The 19,674-nt window shown below is 37.0% G+C and overlaps 1 protein-coding gene across 1 annotated transcript; it reads right to left on the bottom strand.

Moving 5' to 3' along the window:
• Positions 1-406: 406 nt before the first annotated feature.
• LOC141386640 (lamin-C-like) lies at positions 407-18,097 on the bottom strand. Its single transcript, XM_073955556.1, has 2 exons — positions 17,129-18,097; positions 407-565 (listed from the first exon to the last, which is right to left on the bottom strand). The coding sequence occupies exons 1-2, from the start codon at positions 18,095-18,097 to the stop codon at positions 407-409; spliced, it is 1,128 nt and encodes a 375-aa protein (XP_073811657.1).
• Between the last annotated feature and the right edge of the window lie 1,577 nt (positions 18,098-19,674).

Here is a 19,674-nt window from a genome sequence, read left to right as displayed (position 1 = left end):
TTGTCCCAATTTGAACTTCTATATCTCAATAACGGTAAAACTTACGAAAATATCATAAAGGTCAGTCTTGTAGAGAATTTTCATATCTGAAACATTATCTTTAATCCCTTTTCCAAGCAAAATCCTGAAAGCCTAAAAAACCCCTAAAATGTCAACTTGAATCACGATTTATTTAAAAAGCGCTCCGGCGATTTCATTGACTATTGATTATTTCATCTATGAATATTGTAGTTTCAGAATCCGCAAAAACTTCCCAGGTTTAAGCACCTTCCATCTAAAGTTGGTTCAAGAGCACCGTGCCAAATGTTCTGTAGAAGGACAACTAAGTAAGTATTGTTTGTCGATGTAACACTGTTTATTATAGTATGTTTGTGTGTTCGTTCTTCTGCTCAATCTAGCTCTGGGTCTATCTCCAATTCCAGGAATGTGGCGGCTTCGATGGGTGCAGCAATAGATCCACTGGAGTTAGATTGAGTAGGTTTGCCAGGACAGTGGAAAAGGTGCAGTGTGTTGTGCGGGCAATGCCGCATTCTGGGCAGATGTTTTGCACGGTGCCATCCTTGGCCTATAAGAATTCAGGCGAATGCAATATCCCGAACGTAGTTAGCCAACACTACTCTGGTTTGTCGTGGCAGCTGACGCTCCTCAGATGTGATAGATGGGAGATGTACTTCGAGGTCTATTCGCACTATATCGGTGGACCTCCCTCTCTAGAACGTGAAGATCCTTGGTGATTGGGATGTCCCTTACGATAACACCCGAGCAACGAAAGCATCTCATTGTGTTGCTGTACTAGAAAAATCTTTGCCTCCTCATGTAGATGGTCCACTGAAGACTATAGGAGGAACTCTATTGCTGTTCTCATTACGGCATTCTAACAAGTTTGAATATTTTTCCATTGCGTTCCACTTACACTCGTGGACCAAATAGACCGAACTATAACGTTTTATGTGGTCAACGTGGTTTCTTTATCTGCACCCTAAGTGCTACCGGCTAGGGACCTTGTTCCTACATTTTCGTTTGTCGCATACAGCTGCGGCATGCGCGGACGTCGAGAACGTGTTGTCAAATGTGACCCCTAGAATTGTGGTCGGAATTCTGCTACCATCGACCACGACATTCAACTCTCTTCTCACTTGCGCCGTCCATGTGGTGAACAGATTGGCCGTAGATTTAGTGGCGGATATCTGCATATTCCTCGCGTGGAAAAGTTGGTAAGATCGGGAATTCAGTCCTTCAAAAATGTCATCAGGAAAGGTAGTATCGTACAATCATCCGCATGAGTTAATGTCATGTCAACACAAGTGACACCACTTTCTCAGTGTCCATATGCGATTAAAGAAGAATATCCTGTAATATTTAAACCAAATATAATCTATTTATCATCCTCGATATGAGCCAAGTCTACCAAACATAAGTTTATTTAAAAGTATATATAAGTATGTGTTAAGAGAAAATGGTGTATTACCAAGACAAAGCCGATTTATTTAAAATCCTTTTAACGGGATTGTTGTAACATGCCACAAAATACAAGCTGAGCAAAATAATTCCAACAACTACTGTTCTAGGAATGAAATAATGCAGTTTATTTAAATTTGTACCCGACAATGGATTACACAGTTTCAAGACAGGCATTACCCTACTACGAGAGCAAATATGACGTTGTTTAGCACAACAACAAATATAAATGGAACAACAAATAATTTTTTGAACTTATATTTCGACTTTAAGTGGCCGCAGAATACGTACAGATTTCGTGTAACATACCCTTTTTTAAATAATGGGTTAGTAGGTTTGATTTGTTAGCGGTTATGACTACATTAACCTATTATTTGGCTTAAAGAAATCGAAAAAACTACCTTCGAGAATAAATCAAAATTTGAAGGCTAAGAGCCTGGAAAAATTATAAAAATCCCCATTCTTAAGATAATCCTTAAAAATGTGCATACATTTTGTCATAACTGGTAGACATTAAACAAACGTTGCTATTTACCACGTCCGGTTGCGCCTACTAATGGTTACACTTCCAATATTTACACACGGTCTAATTCTTCACACACATACAAGTGAACCTTGCGATACTCAGACCATCGCCGGTGTAGTGACTTGAAGAGTCGGTGAATGACCACAAACTATCCGCATTACAGAAGAAAAAAAAAACACATTTTCTTTGGAACATCTACTTTTCAAAATTGTGTTAAAACAAAATGGCAAAAAAGGAAGGCACCAGGCAATGTAAAGTGCTAAAATGCAAAACAAAACAAAAACAACCAATGCATTGCCTCTGCTCACTCAAAACAATTCAAAAGTAAAATCTTAGAAAAAATAGAAATAAAATAAACCTACCCACAAACAAAGTTAGCAACGAACATCTCAAGGATTAGAGAATATTCCTTATTCTTTATATGGCGGCCACCAAGCGAAAGGAGTGTAAGCGAGAACGGATGCACACTTATCTTTTGGTTTGTTCATGCTTTTCCTTTTTAATATGCAAAATGTAAGCCATCCCTAGCATGTTTACTACACAAAAGTCAGACAGGATATCTTAAAGCAAAGCAAACTCAATGTTCTCGACAACAACAACAAATGTATATGTAGAGCAGACATTTATGACATAACACTTGACGAAATGAGGCTGGAATGTAGGATACTGTGCATTCTGTTTTTACAAATAAAAACAATTCCTAAATCTCTTTACACATGGCAAGGCAAGAAGCCGTATATTTTTTATTTTACATTTTATACTAGCTGACCCGGGTCCGCGTTGCTGGCCCGTTGTTCGGATTTTCCGTGTAAACCTTAGTAATCTATCTACATACCTATTTATTTATCTAGCATTAATACTGAATTGACAATAATTATGTATTCTTTTTGAAACTTCATAAAATAAATCGATGTTTTGGAATTACCCTGTTTACCCTAGGTTATCTCCAGTTTTAATATAGAAAATTTCTTTATTTATACCTTCCACTCTAACATGGAACTTTGTGAATCCGTTTGTAACACATCGGAACATTCGCCAGAGACACTATAATGTGTATATTCATCATAAAACATAAGTCATATCAATGAAATCCCAATATTTAACACACAGCTTTATAATTTGGCCCAGAAGTTTATATTACTCGTAGGATTTTTTTTATTTAAAATGAGTTATATCGGTCCACATTTTATATAGCCCTCATAAAACTGTTCTCCAGCCGCATTATCCACCGAAATGGTTTAAATCAGTGCCGAAAAAGAAGAGGTCAGCTAAAAACGTGAATGTATTTTATGACAGTGTGTTAGTAAGTTTGTATGCACGCAAGCTACAAAATAAACAAAAAAATAAAAATATTTGCTCTCTCTTCAACGCTCTTTCTTTGCGTTCGGGTCGTGTGTGTGAATTGCCGAAAAACTTTGCAACCAGCGACAAATGGCTGTTCGGCAATGGTTTAAATTGAGTGTTCATATTAGTTTGGGGGTATAAAACAATCTGTATAATATGGTCGGTACAGGTCCAGGTTTTTAGAAAATCCTTCATAAAACGTTAAAGGTAGTGAGATAACATGTACCGCGCGTTCTCCCATAAGAACGTTAAAAACTTGGGTTTGGGTGTCGGGTTAGTAACCCTCCCCTAGAAAAAAACAGTCTACTATGAAAGAACTAAAGAAAAGAAAAACAAACCCCTCTACACGCAGAGAAAAAAATATGATTGATCCAACAATATTCGAAGAGCAAAATATGTATTGTAAAGATATTGTTAAATTCCAAATGTAGTATTGTGATTCCAACAATTGGGTTTTGTAAAATCCAAAAATTGTTTTTGTCAACTGGACAATAGTTCTCTCGTTTCTTCGACAATTTTTTCTCTTCTCTCGCTATTCGATGCCGTGTTGAAAAAAACAATTATGGTGAGTTTTGTCTGTATGATCATGTCATACAGACAAAACTCACCATAATTGTTTTTTTCAACACGGCCTTTATCTTTGTTTTTGTGTGTACCCAACAAGGAGACTCTTGTTTTTATTTGTTTCTGTTTTGTCTCATTCTTCATCTTCATTGTGCTTTGAGGTTTGGTGTTATACCGGAGTTTGTTATGGTGTTTAATTATTCCTTATGTTGTGGTGGGTGCTTGTTGCTTTTTTTTTGTCTTTGTTGTGAGCCAATGCAGCAAACCATGTATTGTGTTCATCAATGATTGCAATATTATACGCGACATTTATATCCAAGTTTTACGAAAAGTGTATATGAGAAGTAGATACACTCAAATCAAAAATTTCTGGTCTGGTTTTCTGGGTTGACAATACTTTTTGTAAACAAAATTAGATTATGATAGTTCCTACAATCGGTATTGTTAACGATTTTTATAATATTGCGGAAATTCGAAAGTTGTTTTTGTTTTCTATGTTTGAAGCAAAAGATGGTATTTTTGGATTTGGACTACAATGTTTAAACAAAACAAATACATTTTTGGAACCAAAACAGATATTTTTGTTCCAACAAAAGCGAAAAATATTTTTCTCTGCGTGTAAAGTTTACGACCCCCGCAAACGTTTTAAGGGCCATAATCTGCGAATCTGCACCTTGAATATTCGCACTCTTTATAGGAAAGGTGGCAGATGTACTTGATAAGATACGATGGATTGGGAAAAACGCCACAACAAAACCTAAAGGTGCCATGACCCAAAGCATGAGTTTGGTTGCGGTTTTGTAGTTGGTCGGAGTTTTAAACATCTGGTCTCCAGCTTCCAGTGAATGAAAGACTTGCTACAATACGGATAAAAGCAAAATTCTTCAACATTAGCTTTATCTGCGCTCATGCTCCAACCGAAGACAAGGACGAACAGACCAAAGATACATATATTCTACGAGCACTTAGAAGAAACATATGGCCGTTGACCATTAAAATTATTCTAGGCGATTTGAACGGCAAAATTGGAAAGGAGAATATCTTGAAATTTTTTTGACAGTTTGACAGTTTTTAGTCTATACGTACTCAGGACAGTCAAGTACGTCAAGTAGGACCATGTGTTGTGTTGTTTACAGTGACTTCAAAAAAATCACTTTGCCACAAAAAAAAATTGAAATGTGAACATTTTTCACAACTTTTGACGTGGATAATAACGGCAAGAATGCATCGATCAAATTAAATCTTTGTATGTCGATAGCATTTTTTCCACCAAATAACATTTGATGTTGCACGTACACCTGGCCGCAAAAATGGATTTTTCTTGTTAGATCTAGCAAAATTGGACAATCGCTCAAAAAGAGGCTCTTGTGGATTGGTGCAATGAACTTGTGAATAAAAACAATCGTTGTGCTTCAAACGACGTTTATAAGATCGTTACAGACGACGAATCTTGAATCGATGACTAGGAGCCCGAAACAAAACAGAAATCGACCGTTTAGGTCTTCGAAGGCGAGCCATATACAACGAAAGTTGTTAATGTATAATGCACTTCGAAGCAAATGGTCGGCTGTTCCTTCGGCAAAACTGACCGTGTGGCGACTATACGGCTTCAGAAATGAAGAACGCTTAATTCTGGGTGGTACACTACAATTTGTTTGCCAGAAGTCTCCTGAGAAATTAGAAAAACGAACAAGAGAAGGCGAATCATTCTGCATCATGACGATGCGAGCTCTCACACATCGATTCTCACCAGCGCCTGTTTGACCGGACAAAACGTGGAATCGATGGTTCATCTGCCGTACAGCCCTGACTGGGGATCCAATGACTTTATTTGATTCCAGAAAAAAGACGTGGTCAACGATTTTCATAGCCACCAAACACCAAGTTTTTGAGGTGTCTAAATCGGAGTGGAAAAAGGGATTCAACAATTGGTTTGAGCGCATGAAAAAGCGTAAAAATCATGCTGGAGACTACTTAGGAAAAGAAAAAAAAACTATTTTTGATGGTAAATATTCGCGTTTTCATTGATAGGCCAGCCCTCGTATCTTGTTGCAGCAAAGGTACGCACCCGTCTAAACGTTGCAAATAAAGTGCGAACAGAAACAACTCGAAAGTTCGATATCGGTAAGTTGTAAACACAACAGATAGCCACAGCATATTCCACTCAACTGGCACAATTGCTTAATGGAAGCACTCCTCGTCCCGATAATATATCAGCACAAACAGCCGCAAAATCCATACTTGGACACCAGAAACCTCCACCTAGGAACCCATAGTATGACCAGGAGTGTCTTGCTGCGACCGAAGAGAAAAATGCGGCATATAGGGATACTCTACAATCAGTAGCAACGTAGCGCACGAGAGAGGTATAGGGAGAAAAGGAGAGAGGATGAACGTCTTTTCCGCAGGAAAAATAGAGAAATGGAAAAGCGGGAGTGTGAAAAAATCGAGATGTACAGGGGTCAGAATGAAGTCCGTAAATTCTACCAAAGAGTGAAGCATCAAACTGATATATTTGGTACAGGCACATCCTCCTGTAGAGACCAGCAATGTAATTTGGTAACTGATACAGATAGTGTGCTCGGGATATGGAAAGAACATTTTTCCAAACTGCTGGTATCCAATACGAGGGGAACTAGAAAAGTTTGCGGCCTAGGCAACACGCAGTGTCGCCAGGCGTCATTTGACTTTTTTTTTTGGAAAGTTTGACAGTTTTTAGCCTAAGCGTACTCAGGACAGTTTGACATACGACCATGCGTTGTGTTGTTTACAGTGACTTAAAAAAATCACTTTGCAAAAAAATGGAATTTACTGGTCCGATAATTTTTCATAACTTTCGACGTGGATAATCACGACAAGAGAGCATCGATCAAATTAAATTTTCGTATGTCGATAAACGAACATCCTATAGTCCTATGAAAAACTAGTTTAATAATTTCAATCGTGGCCGACACTCCACAAAATGCGAAGTTCGTGAGGGTCTTATAATGCAAGATTGCCATGTTATGTACCATGAGATAGAGGCATAATTGGCCATTTTTATAATCGGATCCCGTGTTGCCTGGTGACGAATCATGGAACTATGCGTATGAGAAAAGCTGTAAAAGCGTTGAAAACCCGTGTTTTGGAGGTGTCTCAATTGAGCCACTGTAACCAACAAACCAAACAGATGGTCATATGTCAGACGGTCCTGAGTACGCTTAGGCTAAAAACTGTCAAACTTTCCAAAAAAAAAATGTCAAACGACGCCTGACGATACTGCGTGTTGCCTAGGCCGCAAACTTTTCTAGTTCCCCTCGTACTAACGAAAACAACGAAGATACCATAGGTCCAATCCCAGAAGATGGTATTGAATGTATACCGCCCGGCCAAGATGAGGTAAGGGCAGCAATAATTCGGCTGAAGAATAATAAGGCAGCAGGAGCCGATGGCCTACCAGCCGAGCTTTTCAAAACCGGAAGCGACATGCTGATAAGGTGTATGCGTTAGCTAGTTAGTACCATCTGGCAGGAGGAACGCGTACCCGACGATTGCTACTTGAGCATCCTATGTCCAGTCCACAAAAAGGGAGATAAGACTGTGTGCTCCAATTACAGGGGCATAAGTCTGCTCCCTATTGCATATAAGATAGTATCTGGTATATTGTGTGAGCGACTAAAGCCTATGGTCAATGAAATAATTTGACCCTATCAGTGCGGCTTTAGACCGGGCAAATCCACCATTGACCACATATTTACATTAAGACCAAATCCTGGAAAAGACCCAAGAAATTCAGATCGATACCTTCCATCTTTTTGTCCATTATAAAGCAGACTTCGACAGCCCTATATGTTCAAAGGTATTCCAAGCCATGTCTGAATTTGGTATTCCCGCAAAGCTCATTCGGCTTTGTAAGATGACATTAACTGATACTCGGTCCTCAGTTAAAATAGGAAAGAACCTCTCCGAAGAGTTCAATACCAAAAGAGTTTTCAGACCAGGAGGCGGCCTGTCGTGTGACAACATCCTGCTGGAAAAGGTCATACGAGACGCGAAGGTCAAAAGAAGTGGAACATATATATAAACAGCCATACGTTACTTGCTTATACCGACGACATTGACATCATGGGTCTATCGGTAAAGGAAGTAACTGACACCTTTGCAAAAGTCGAAAGGAATCTGCTAAAGTCGGCCTGGCAGTAAACGACGAAAAAACAAGTTGATGGTATCAACGCGTAATATGTCCACAGATCTCGCACCATCTGTGAATGTTGGTACCTACAATGTTGAGGTTGTAAAGAACTTCGTCTACCTCGCACCACCATAAAAACAACAGACAACATCAGTTGTGAAATACGAAAAAGAATAGTGTTGGCCAACATATGCTACTTTGGGCTGAGTAAGCAGTTTAGGAATAAAGCCACATCTCTTCAAACAAAAGTAACACTTAACGAAACATTAATACTGCCAGTGCTTAAGTATGGTTCCGAAGCATGGGTACTTGCGCAAGCAGATAAGGCTGTGTTTGAGAGAAAATTGTTCGAAAGATCTACGGGTCAATCTGCGTTGACGGCGAATATCGACGTCGCATGAACAATAAGCTGTATTAACTATACAGCGACATCAATATAGTTGAACGAATCGAGATACAACGATTGCGATGGTTAGGCCATGTCATAAGAATGAGTGATGATGAACCTGCTAAAAAGGCGTATAAAAACGGGCCGCATGGAGGTTCACGCAGATCTGGAAGGCCAAATCTTCGTTGGAATGAACAAGTGAAACGAGACATCAGAAAGCTACATATACCAGATTTGGAAAATACCGCAGCAAACAGAGAGGATTGGAGATCTTTTCTTAGTTCGGGTTATGGAACAAATGTTCTGTAAAAAGCCAGCTATGTAAGGAAGTAGGTCCAAGTTCTGCTACCTCCGGATTTTCGATATTTTTCATTTAGTATCATTTGACCACCGAAATGGCTACAGTTTAGTATTTTGTCTTCGTTGTGGGTATTTCCACACAGAATATTCTGTACAGGTTCAGGTTTCCGGATTTTAGGTATTTTTGTCTCCCTTGGAGGTATCAAATATTTCGGGAGATAATTGTCGGTATAGCTCCACGTTTTGCTATAGCCCCCATAAACCATACCTCCCGATTTGTTGGGGATTTTGATTGTTTTAATATAATTTATGGTTAAGGGTATACAAGTTCGGCCCGGTCGAACTTAACGGCGTTTTTACTTCTTGTTATCAAAGTGCTGATTCATTGAACCGTTTTGGTAGCGGTCCCCTTCCCACTCCATATTTCGGTATTCTCACACCTATTGTACCTACAGACAAAATTTCATCAAATTCGGTCAAGCACAAAAACAATACATACACAATGTTTGGCCTTTAATTGTGATGGTGCCCAACGATGACTTAGATAGATTGTATATACACCGCGTTACTGGTACGTCGTTTTAGTCACCAAAGCACAATATTTAGACGTTCTAGTTATTTATTATTATATTTCGGAGTCCCCCAATGTGGTATACCAATCTTCATATCTCGACGAGATAAAGCGATTTTGAGATGTGTGTCCGTCCGTCTGTCCATTATAAATTGTAAATTGTGGCCGCAATTATGGGCGATCGTCACGAAATTTTGTATGGAGGTCGGGTTCAGACCAGAATAGATCCATATTTTTATTGATGATGATCCTGAAATATTTAGCGGGTGAAATGGATCAAAAAAATAATATTTATCCAATTTTGTAGCGGCTCTGTAGGTCGCAATGATAGCCCAATCAACGCGATATTTTAAATAAGGTAAGAGTATATGACAACGAAGAAGATTGCAATTTGAGATGGCGATCAGGTAATATTTAGAGGGTTAAAATATTAAATATATAATATACAGCCTATGCCTTTATTCCCGGAAGAGACATTCCGGGCAAGTAAACTATACTTTGAAGAGGAACGCTTGACCTTTCTATTAATCTCAATTGTGTTGTTGTACATGATAAGATAACAGAGTTACAGTCTAATGTACCTAGTTAGTTGTTTGTAGTGTAATCATAAACACGCTAAAAGTCGCAATTATAGCTCAATAATCACGAAATTGTGCACATGGTATGAGATTTAGTAGAAGAAGAGGCCTACAATTTTGGATAATCATCTGATATTATTTGGCGGGTGAAATGGATCATTACTTTTGTATGAAAAATAAAAAAAATGTTTTTGGTCTATATTTTATTTCCTGGAGGGCATATACCGCTAAAGTAGCCTACATATGGAACAAGTAAAAAAGTATCAGTTGGCAGAGAGATATCCTCAGCCTGTGTGGACTGAAATACTTTTTCCAAAAAAAAACAAAAACTTATTTATTTAGGGGATTTTTAAAATTTTGGGAGTATGAACCGACAAAAATATGGATAGGATTAGAGTTCAAAAATTTGCGGGAATATCGATAGATAGGGCATTTTAACCATACTAGCCTACGAAAAACGTAATATCGCTATAAACAGGGCCACTAGGAAAACCTTTGGTAAAAATGTCCAGAGTTTGAACCAAATCGGTTACTACGTCTATGAAAAATCGCGCGTACCATTTTAGCGAATATTTTCGAATTTTTGTGGGGGAGGTAGCGGAAGGAGGGGACCTATAAGCACCACTTTCGAATTTCATATAATATTTGAAGAAAAATTACGATATCCAAAGTCTGGACGAACGCAGTATTCGGTTCGACCTCTCCAGCCACTACATATGGTGCCATAGGGGTTTTTTAAAACTTTCGGGCTGTTTCTCATGATGTATGGACTTGCCCCAGAAAAAAGCTTTTACTGTCGTAATTGAGGCAGCGAATGCAAGTTGCTTCAACAAAGAGCAAAAATCAAAGTCAAGGTCTTAAAGTGAATTTATCCAAAGATAAGGGTGGGAGGTACCCGAAGGAGTGGACAAATAAGGTCCATATTCGAACCTGATCTATATCTGGTAGAAATATTAGGATGTGCTACAACCACTACACACGTTGTCATAGGGTTTTTTTTGCACCTTTCAGGTTATTTTCTCAGGAAGTATGAACTTGCACCTGATGAAACTTGTACCGTCGTATGGAGGGCAGTAAATAAAGGTTGCTTCAACAAAAATCAAACTGATTCGAGAGCTGGTCCTAAACTGGTCCTAAACTGAAGGAGTGGACCGACTGAGTCCATATTGAAACCTCATCTATGTCTGGTAGAAATTTCACGATGTGATAAGCATGGACCGAATCGGTTACTCCCTTCAAGAGTTATCGTGCGCACAAATTTTCCGAACAATTTCGAACTTTTGTGGGTAGATATAACCCATTTTCGAACTTAAACTAAGTTTGGACAAAATATTACCAAAGCCAAATTTTGGACCAAATCGGCCAGACAGACGGCTATATCATGGCTAAATCAACTCCAAATTTTCTGAAACACATTTCGTCCAAACATACTTGGGGTCTAAAACCATTATTTCGATGAGGCACATTTTGCCCGTATGAAAGTGTATATACCCTCGTTAGCATAAATGCTGAGGGTACAAAAAAATTACTGACCTTTCCCCCTGATGCAAATTGCAATAACGTGTCTGCTAGATAACGGGCCTACTGCCTAATATATAATGGGTTTTGTGTAGAAAACCACATATTCCTATCATTCTGCATATTGTCTCTATCATGCAAATTACGTGGAGGCCTAGCGTATTAATTATCCAATTGGATTTTCTTTAAATATATTGCAGCATCGTCGTCACATTTTTTAAAATGTACTCGGTGTCCTTATGTCGGGCTTATATATTTATATTAGGTGTATTCCAAAAAGAAACCTGATATTCAAAGAAAATTTAAATATGTAGCAGAAGGAGCTAAACAATGTCAATTTCCCAATTTTGGAATTTTCATTAGAAACGTATAAAATATAATTGTGCCATAAACATCCGATTAGGGACAAGAGAGCCTTCTGTAATATCAATGAGTGCACCCCGATGCATGGTACCTACTATTTATCACCGAGTCCGAACGGCGTGTCCTAAGACACCACCTTTAGAGAAGTATTACATGGCTGAAATACTCAGGAAATGTCGCCAACATTACTGAGGGTATTCTGCCATCATTGAAATTTGTTGTGGCCTGACCTGGATTTTCTACAAATCAAATTTTCAACGGTGGCAAAATACCGCTTAGTAATGTTAGCGACATTTAATGAGTATATTAGCCATGTAAAAATTCTCTACAGGTGGTGTCTTAGGGCACGCCGCACACTGGTCGAAACCACTGATCTAGCGGCGCGAAAGTCAAAAAATCAAAGTATAAAATTGCGAAATGTTTTCCATTGTATCGATTACAGACACTCTGCTGACTAAAATTTTGTTTTCACTTTTTTGTTGCTGTAAATATTCACACAGTTATTCACTGTCAAGTGCAAGCAATTTTGATGCATCAGATTTTAACAAAATTGTTACTAAAAAACCTGATTTCATATTTGTTTAATTGTTAAACAAATTCGTAATAAAACTAAACAAAGTTTTTTTATTGACTGGGGAGGGTTTAAGTGAAATTTAAAAAAAAAAATTTTTGGGCCTGAAGTTACATAGTTATATAGCAATAAATTTTCAAAAATTATTATTTTTTTTTCTTTTTTTAGTGCAATATACTTGTGTTGAATGGAGCGTAACTACAAAGGTTCTCTAAGGTCCAGTTCAATTTTTTTACCAAATAATTTGGACTTCCTAGATTCCGAATAACCACAATTTAGCTGCAAATAGCTGCAAATCTTGCTGATAAATTGTCTTGAAAAATAGCTTGAATCCTCAAAGTACCCAAAATCTGTCGGTACAGTTATATGGGGGCTATATCAAAATATAGACCTAGATATCGCTCATTTACTCAAAGAGTGACACATCTCAAAAAACCAGTTTCGAGAAAAACGAGTTTTAAATTGGCGATTTAAATATTATTTATCAACATAAAAAGATTATTACACGAAAAATTAAATAACTACTTGGAGCATTTTGTGTAAAGAGCTAGCCAGATATAAGTGCTAAAATTCTGTACAAGATCAAGCATGATTTGAAGTATTTTAGTGCTTCAAATACCCTAAAAACTTTTTTGTTGAATTATGCCAAACTCGTAGTAAATGAGCTGTAACTCGTTGAGTTTTAGAGCTATCAGAACGAAAATTTGACACAAGATAAGGTAAAAGTCATAGAAAAAAGATAAATTGCTAACTCAGAAAACGCATTTTTTGAGTTATGCCGCTCTTTGAGTAAATTAGCGATATGTTCTCAATTTTTGGTGGAGAAGATGTATAACCAACGAAAACCTTCTATGTCAAAATTCAACTTATTTGGTCTGAAAATGTAGACAAATTCCTAACAATACCGAATATTGGGAGGTGCCGTTATATGGGGACAATACCAAAACGTAGACCTATGTCCACAATTTTTGGTGGAGAATGTTTGTGTCCACTTGGAACCCCAAATACCAAATTACACATAATTTGGCCGGAAAATGTAGCATTAAACCCCCAAAATACTGAAAATCGGGAGGTACCTTAAAAGGGGCCTATACCCAATAGTGAACTTATAGCCACAATTTTTTATGGAAAGGTTTAGTGATCGCTAGAAACCCTAAGTACCAAATTACAACAAATTTTGAACGAAAGGGTGGCTTAAATCCTCAAAATACCGAATATCAGGAGGTACCGTTATATGGGGCTATACCAAAATATTAGCCGATGTTGTTCATATTTAGTACATTATTACCCACGGACACAGACTGAGTTTGTGCAAAATTTCAGAAAGATATCTCCATTCGTTTCCAAGTTATTAATTTCGCGCCGCTAGATCAGTGATTTCGACCACTGTGCGTCGTTCGGACTCGGCGATGAGCTGATATGAATCGGTGGGGACTCCATATCCCTTCTGGGATGTTTGTGGAACAATTATTATATTATTAGTTAAGCTTGCTGTGATAAGGTGACATAATCTAAACACCTGCATGGATACAACTGAATATATCAGTTCCGACATTTTTCAACATTGAGTGAGTAAGGATATGTAGAATGTAGTTTCAGTTACAAGTTGATACTGATACTTTTTCAAACAGGTATGATATGAGTTGGTATAGACAGAAAAATAGGAACATATTTGTTTATATCTGGTTTGTACAAACTGATATAAATGGATATTGGTGTGATACAATAAGTATTTATTGTATGTAGCCCAAACAAAATAGGAATTGAAATAGAAAAATTCCCACAGAGCTGAATTTTGGTGGAAAAGTAGGATTTGTCATTACAAATGAGGTCTTAAAAATCTCTGTTGATCCCATGCGTGCGAAGAAACTTATTCATGGTCATATGTCATATTTTTGGTTTTTTTATATATCTCAAAAACTGTGAGCCTTACCAAAAAGTGACTAAAGCAAAAGACAACGACCGTAAAATTCTCTATAAGATATCGCGTCCCTAAGAGTCAAATAATAATGATATGCACATATAAAGCACCTATAACTTATTTGACCCGAAAGTCAGGATACAACATCTGGTTAGACATGGTGCTACTGGACCGAGTACTACAAACCAAATCAAAAATGTGAATTTCGAATTTCTTTAGAATCATTCCATGGACCAATAACAAATTCTGCATTATGAAAACCATTAGGAATAACAAAATCGTTTGATTTGTTATGGAGGGTATATTATGTTTATCATTATGTTTGTAACTCCTCGAAATAATAATTTAAGATCATATAAAGTGTATATATTCTTTATCAGCCTGCTTGTACACCGATATAGCCCCATGACTGTACTTCTGTGGAAATGACTTTAATGTCCCAAGTATGTAGGTGGATAATACTTCGGTAAATGTATTGTAGGTACATCCAGCTTCGAACAACCCCTACCTTACAAAGTGACGCGTCGTTTTAAGGGCTTTTGAAGGTATTATTCTCTTAAGGTCAATCCCCGACCAGAACAACAACATTTTCGGCGGTGGTGGCCTGAGTATTTCAGCCATGAAAACTTATTTACAATTTTTGTAGTAAGATAATCCGTTCGGGCTCGGACTTGATATGGAAGAAGTATTCCTTTTCCCTTCCATGAAAACTTATTTACAAGTTGTGTCGTAAGATACTCCGTTCGGACTCGGCGATAAAAGTAAGTCCCATATTATTGTGCCAATATGAATCGCTGTGCATTCATTGATATGGAAGAAGTATGCCTTCTCCCTTCCGGGATGTTGTAGGCACATATAATATTTATTTAAATAAATATAATAAATAAATATAATAAATAAATATAATATGTAAGTATTTGTTAAACTAACCATAGGAAAGCAAATATGTTACTCTGTCTATCTCCCTCTCTTTTTAATCAGTACCACACCAATTTAACACGTTCGAGGGCATTCATTTTCATGGTGACGTAGGATGACGTGTATGCTATAGCATTCACTTCCAAAGTCAATATTTATTCATTTACTTGTATACAATCGAATGTTTTTGTGATTATTGTACATAATATGACTAATTTCATAAATATCCATAATACAATAAATAAAAAATTATAATAATATTAATAGTTAATTAATAAATACAAAAAAATAAACTAATTCCGAAAAAAATTGGGTGTCATTTTATGCACCTCTCTGAAAACTATTTGCAATAAATATTTGGAATATAATAAAACTATTTTTGATAAATATTCGCGTTTTCATTATTAGGTCGGAAACTTTTCTAGTAGCCCCCGTACATTCCACTCACTGAAACCAGAAAAACATTCAAATTGGTGCGTTCAGTTGTAAGAGTTCATGTCTTTAATATTTTTTATCCCCTAAATAATAAAAATGTTTAAAAATTTAATTTTTTATGAATTTTTCCTTAGAACTTATTCACACATGCCTGTTACACCTATAGTATCTGTTGGTATCTGTAGTATTTGAAAAATATCTGTTGTACAACAGATATTTGAGAACGAAAAAACAAATAAAGTTCTCACTCGTTCATATACAACACAGAACTGTTTCTAACAGTTATGTTATTGTGAGTATACACAACCCAAACAATATCATAACTGTTACACTCATTCCCACATTTATATCATATTATATCTGTTATGTATATGATATATCTGTTTTGTTGATATAAACAGTTATACCATTGCACGTGTTTAACATAATCCACAAAATTTTTTCGTACAATAATTTATTTGTTCCAAAAATGAATTTTGATTTGCTGAAAGCTAATTCCCAGGGGTAGTGGTGTAGAGTATCACTTGGTCGCCCCGTCCGACTATAGCCTTAGCTTACTTGCTTTTAGTTTATATTTTAAGTTTTATATTTTATATTCTATATTTTTATTTTATTTTTTATATATTTTATATTCCATATTTTAATATTTATATTTTGTATTTATTATTTGATATTTTGTATTTTATGTTTATTACATACTTTATGTTAACAACTTTACACATATTCATAAAATCATTGAAATATTTAAATTCAATTTTATAAAGCACTAGCTTAACCCGGTGCGCTTTGCTGCCTCGACTACGATAAAATATAATGGAATGCCATAGTTATTTTAACGTTTTTAATATTTTAACGAATAAATATAGGAGATATGAAGGCTGATGAGGCGACTCCTAGCCTCATCACTACAATGCAGCCCAAGAAAACCTAAGGAAAACCCCAAGAACGAAAACACGCGGGTGATGTATATTCTTCGATGGTTCGAAAGAAACTCAAATTTTATTTACTATTCTACAAAATATTTACAACTCTTAAAACTAACACACACAGACAATACATTTAGTAATGTACGCTGTGTACATAAATACATCATGCACACCACGCACACACTGCGTTGCGGGTGATAAGAAACATACACTATTTTATTACCGACCCTTTCTATTTATGGCCGACATCTGTTATGTGTAAAGATAGCACATTGGTGCGTTGACTAAAATCTACCTGACACCATTAAAAACAATTCTATAAAATTGTCCATACTCCCCGCCGTGAAAAGATCCTAATCTTTTAACAATTGTATGTATTAGTATCTTATCTTTTACAAACTAAATTTTTTAGTAATATTGCAATTACATTTAATTTTGTAACTGCTGAAGGCATTACTTATATTCTAAAACTAATTATATGAATGCAACAATTATTATAACTTAATTCTAGGTGATGGCACCCAACACCTTCAGCAACCAGCTCGGACGGGGACTTCTTTTCCATTGCTTAATTACGTGGTAAATCCATTTTCTTCGTAGAGGATAACCTGAAACATTGCTAGCGTCAGCTCTGGTTGTGCGATAACCGGTAACTTCTTCATTGGCATTAAACATCGATGCCTTTTTGCTAGCGCCACCTTGTATTTCTTGTGACTTCATAACCATGTGGATCGGAGGTTCATATGTTGCACTAACTCTCAATTTGTTGATATCACCCTCAATGGTGCCTGAGCGATGGAAATTGACGTCATTCTCTTTGTCATTGGCATTAGGTTTAAATTGGAAACCACCGATATGTACTTCTTTAGTACCTTTCTTCAGTACCATTTCTTCAAGATCACTTTGGGAAATTTCGATGTGATCTTTCTCCCTGCTGGGTTGACTCATATCTTCTTCGTTCCACAGTAATTTGTCGTACATAGCACTTTCTTCTTGTAGTTGTTGTTGTGCCATTCCATTTCGTAGACGTCGCAATTCATCTTCCAGATTTACTACCTCAGCAGCATGGCATGTCCGTTCCTGTTGGATCAATTCCTCCAAATCACGATTACGGGTATTCAATGCAGCATTTGTAGCTTCCAACTCATTAATGCGACTATTCAAGCTATGATTGGCTTCTGCTTGAAGACTATTAATCTCTTGTTGGTACATCATTTCAAGTTTGCGCATTTGTTCTTCGTGTTGTTCACGCAACTGTTGTAACACTGCACTGATTTCAGCTTGGTGGCGAGAATGTATTTCATCAATTTCTCGCAAATGACTTTGCTCCTTAAACGTGAGTTCTTCGCGTAGTCTCTGAATGCGGTTTTGCAAATCCGTACGGATCATGGATTCAGCGTTTAAATATTTACGAGCTTCGTCCAATTGTTGTCGTAGACACTCCGATTCTTTCTGCACTTCACAAAGATTTTCCACAGCCTTTTCCTTTTCAGCATAAGCAGCATTGTATTTGACGGTAACGTCAGTGACCTGTGACTCATACATGCGAGCCTTTTCTTCAGCAAGTCGGCAGTCCTTGATTTGTTGATCCAATTTGGACTTAAATTGCTCATTTTCTTCTAGTAATCGATTTGTTTCACTTTTTAATTTTCGCGAAACATCCACGCACGCCTTTTCATTCTCAGTTTTCGAGCTCCTAACAACTTCCTGTATAGGCCCTAAACTACCTGAGAACTGTGCCTCATAATTTATGTTCACCTTTTTTGGTGCTACTCTTGAAATGTTCCCACTTCTTACTATTTGGTAACAAATTTGCAGATAATGGTAATGACTTGTGTAGTCACCCTCTATCCCTACTACCTCCAAATATCGCACGTAATGTGACAATAATGACTGATAACTCTTTTCGAAGTCTTTTGTTCTTGAGAAAAGAGCTTTTCTAATCTCCCCCCAAAAATCAAAAGAAGCATCTACTAAATTAATTGTTTCCCTAATATTTGGCGGTCCTGTTTGGAGCAGTCCGGATTTCTTTCCACACTGTTCCGATGAACTTAAGCTGTTCACCTCAGCTATAAAATCTACATTATGTAAACGTGGCACTTCTATAGGCACAAACAAACCCATAGCTTCCATGTTTTCCTCTATGCTTTTAACGGCATATTGCACTCCCACAGCGAATATGCAATGATCGTATGGTACTTTTTCCATACGTCGGAGCTCCCTTTCGTTACCTAAAAAGTCCGTTCTTGCTTCCGCGAAAGAACTAACTATTTTGGAACACTTTTCCCTAATTTCCTTGGCTACACTTGTTTGAGCAATTTTGTATATTTGTAAATCAATGGACACTATATACTCGCCCAACATCCTTTGATGTTGGATGAATTCTTCGAAATTCATTTTCGCGAGCTATATTTTTTGTCACTTTATTATTTTTTTTTTATTTGTTATTAAAATTGACCTAACATACTCTTTGCTTCGAGTATGCGTCTTTTAATAACCTAACACAGTCACTTTTTTCTACAGCACTGCACTACACGTATAAACTACACAACGTTCTCCTTTGGAACTGCGAGCCTACCACGTCACTTAAATAGCGGATCTATTACGTGTTTTTACTAAACATATAACAATCACTTTGGGGTCACCAAATGATGAGGCGACTCCTAGCCTCATCACTACAATGCAGCCCAAGAAAACCTAAGGAAAACCCCAAGAACGAAAACACGCGGGTGATGTATATTCTTCGATGGTTCGAAAGAAACTCAAATTTTATTTACTATTCTACAAAATATTTACAACTCTTAAAACTAACACACACAGACAATACATTTAGTAATGTACGCTGTGTACATAAATACATCATGCACACCACGCACACACTGCGTTGCGGGTGATAAGAAACATACACTATTTTATTACCGACCCTTTCTATTTATGGCCGACATCTGTTATGTGTAAAGATAGCACATTGGTGCGTTGACTAAAATCTACCTGACACCATTAAAAACAATTCTATAAAATTGTCCAAAGGCGTTATATACCTATTCAGGGTTGTTATGGAGCTACTAGGTATTTTTACAGGTAACACTCCTCCGAAAGCCTTTCCGCCTAATATATATCAT

Source organism: Musca autumnalis, unplaced genomic scaffold (genome assembly GCF_047663935.1).
Source record: "Musca autumnalis isolate F117 unplaced genomic scaffold, ASM4766393v1 scaffold_5, whole genome shotgun sequence".
NCBI lineage: Eukaryota > Metazoa > Arthropoda > Insecta > Diptera > Muscidae > Musca > Musca autumnalis.
The sequence above is the reverse complement of the archived record's forward strand: the minus strand, read 5'-3'. Positions and strand labels throughout refer to the sequence as shown.

Excerpts from the sequence above, each read along its gene's own strand:
- LOC141386640 (XM_073955556.1), bottom strand. The coding sequence starts at position 18,097 with ATGTATGAGTCACAGGTCACTGACGTTACCGTCAAATACAATGCTGCT. Across the intron at positions 566-17,128 it reads GAAGAAAATGGATTTACCAC|GCCAAGGATGGCACCGTGCA; the intron begins GTAATTAAGCAA and ends GAATTCTTATAG.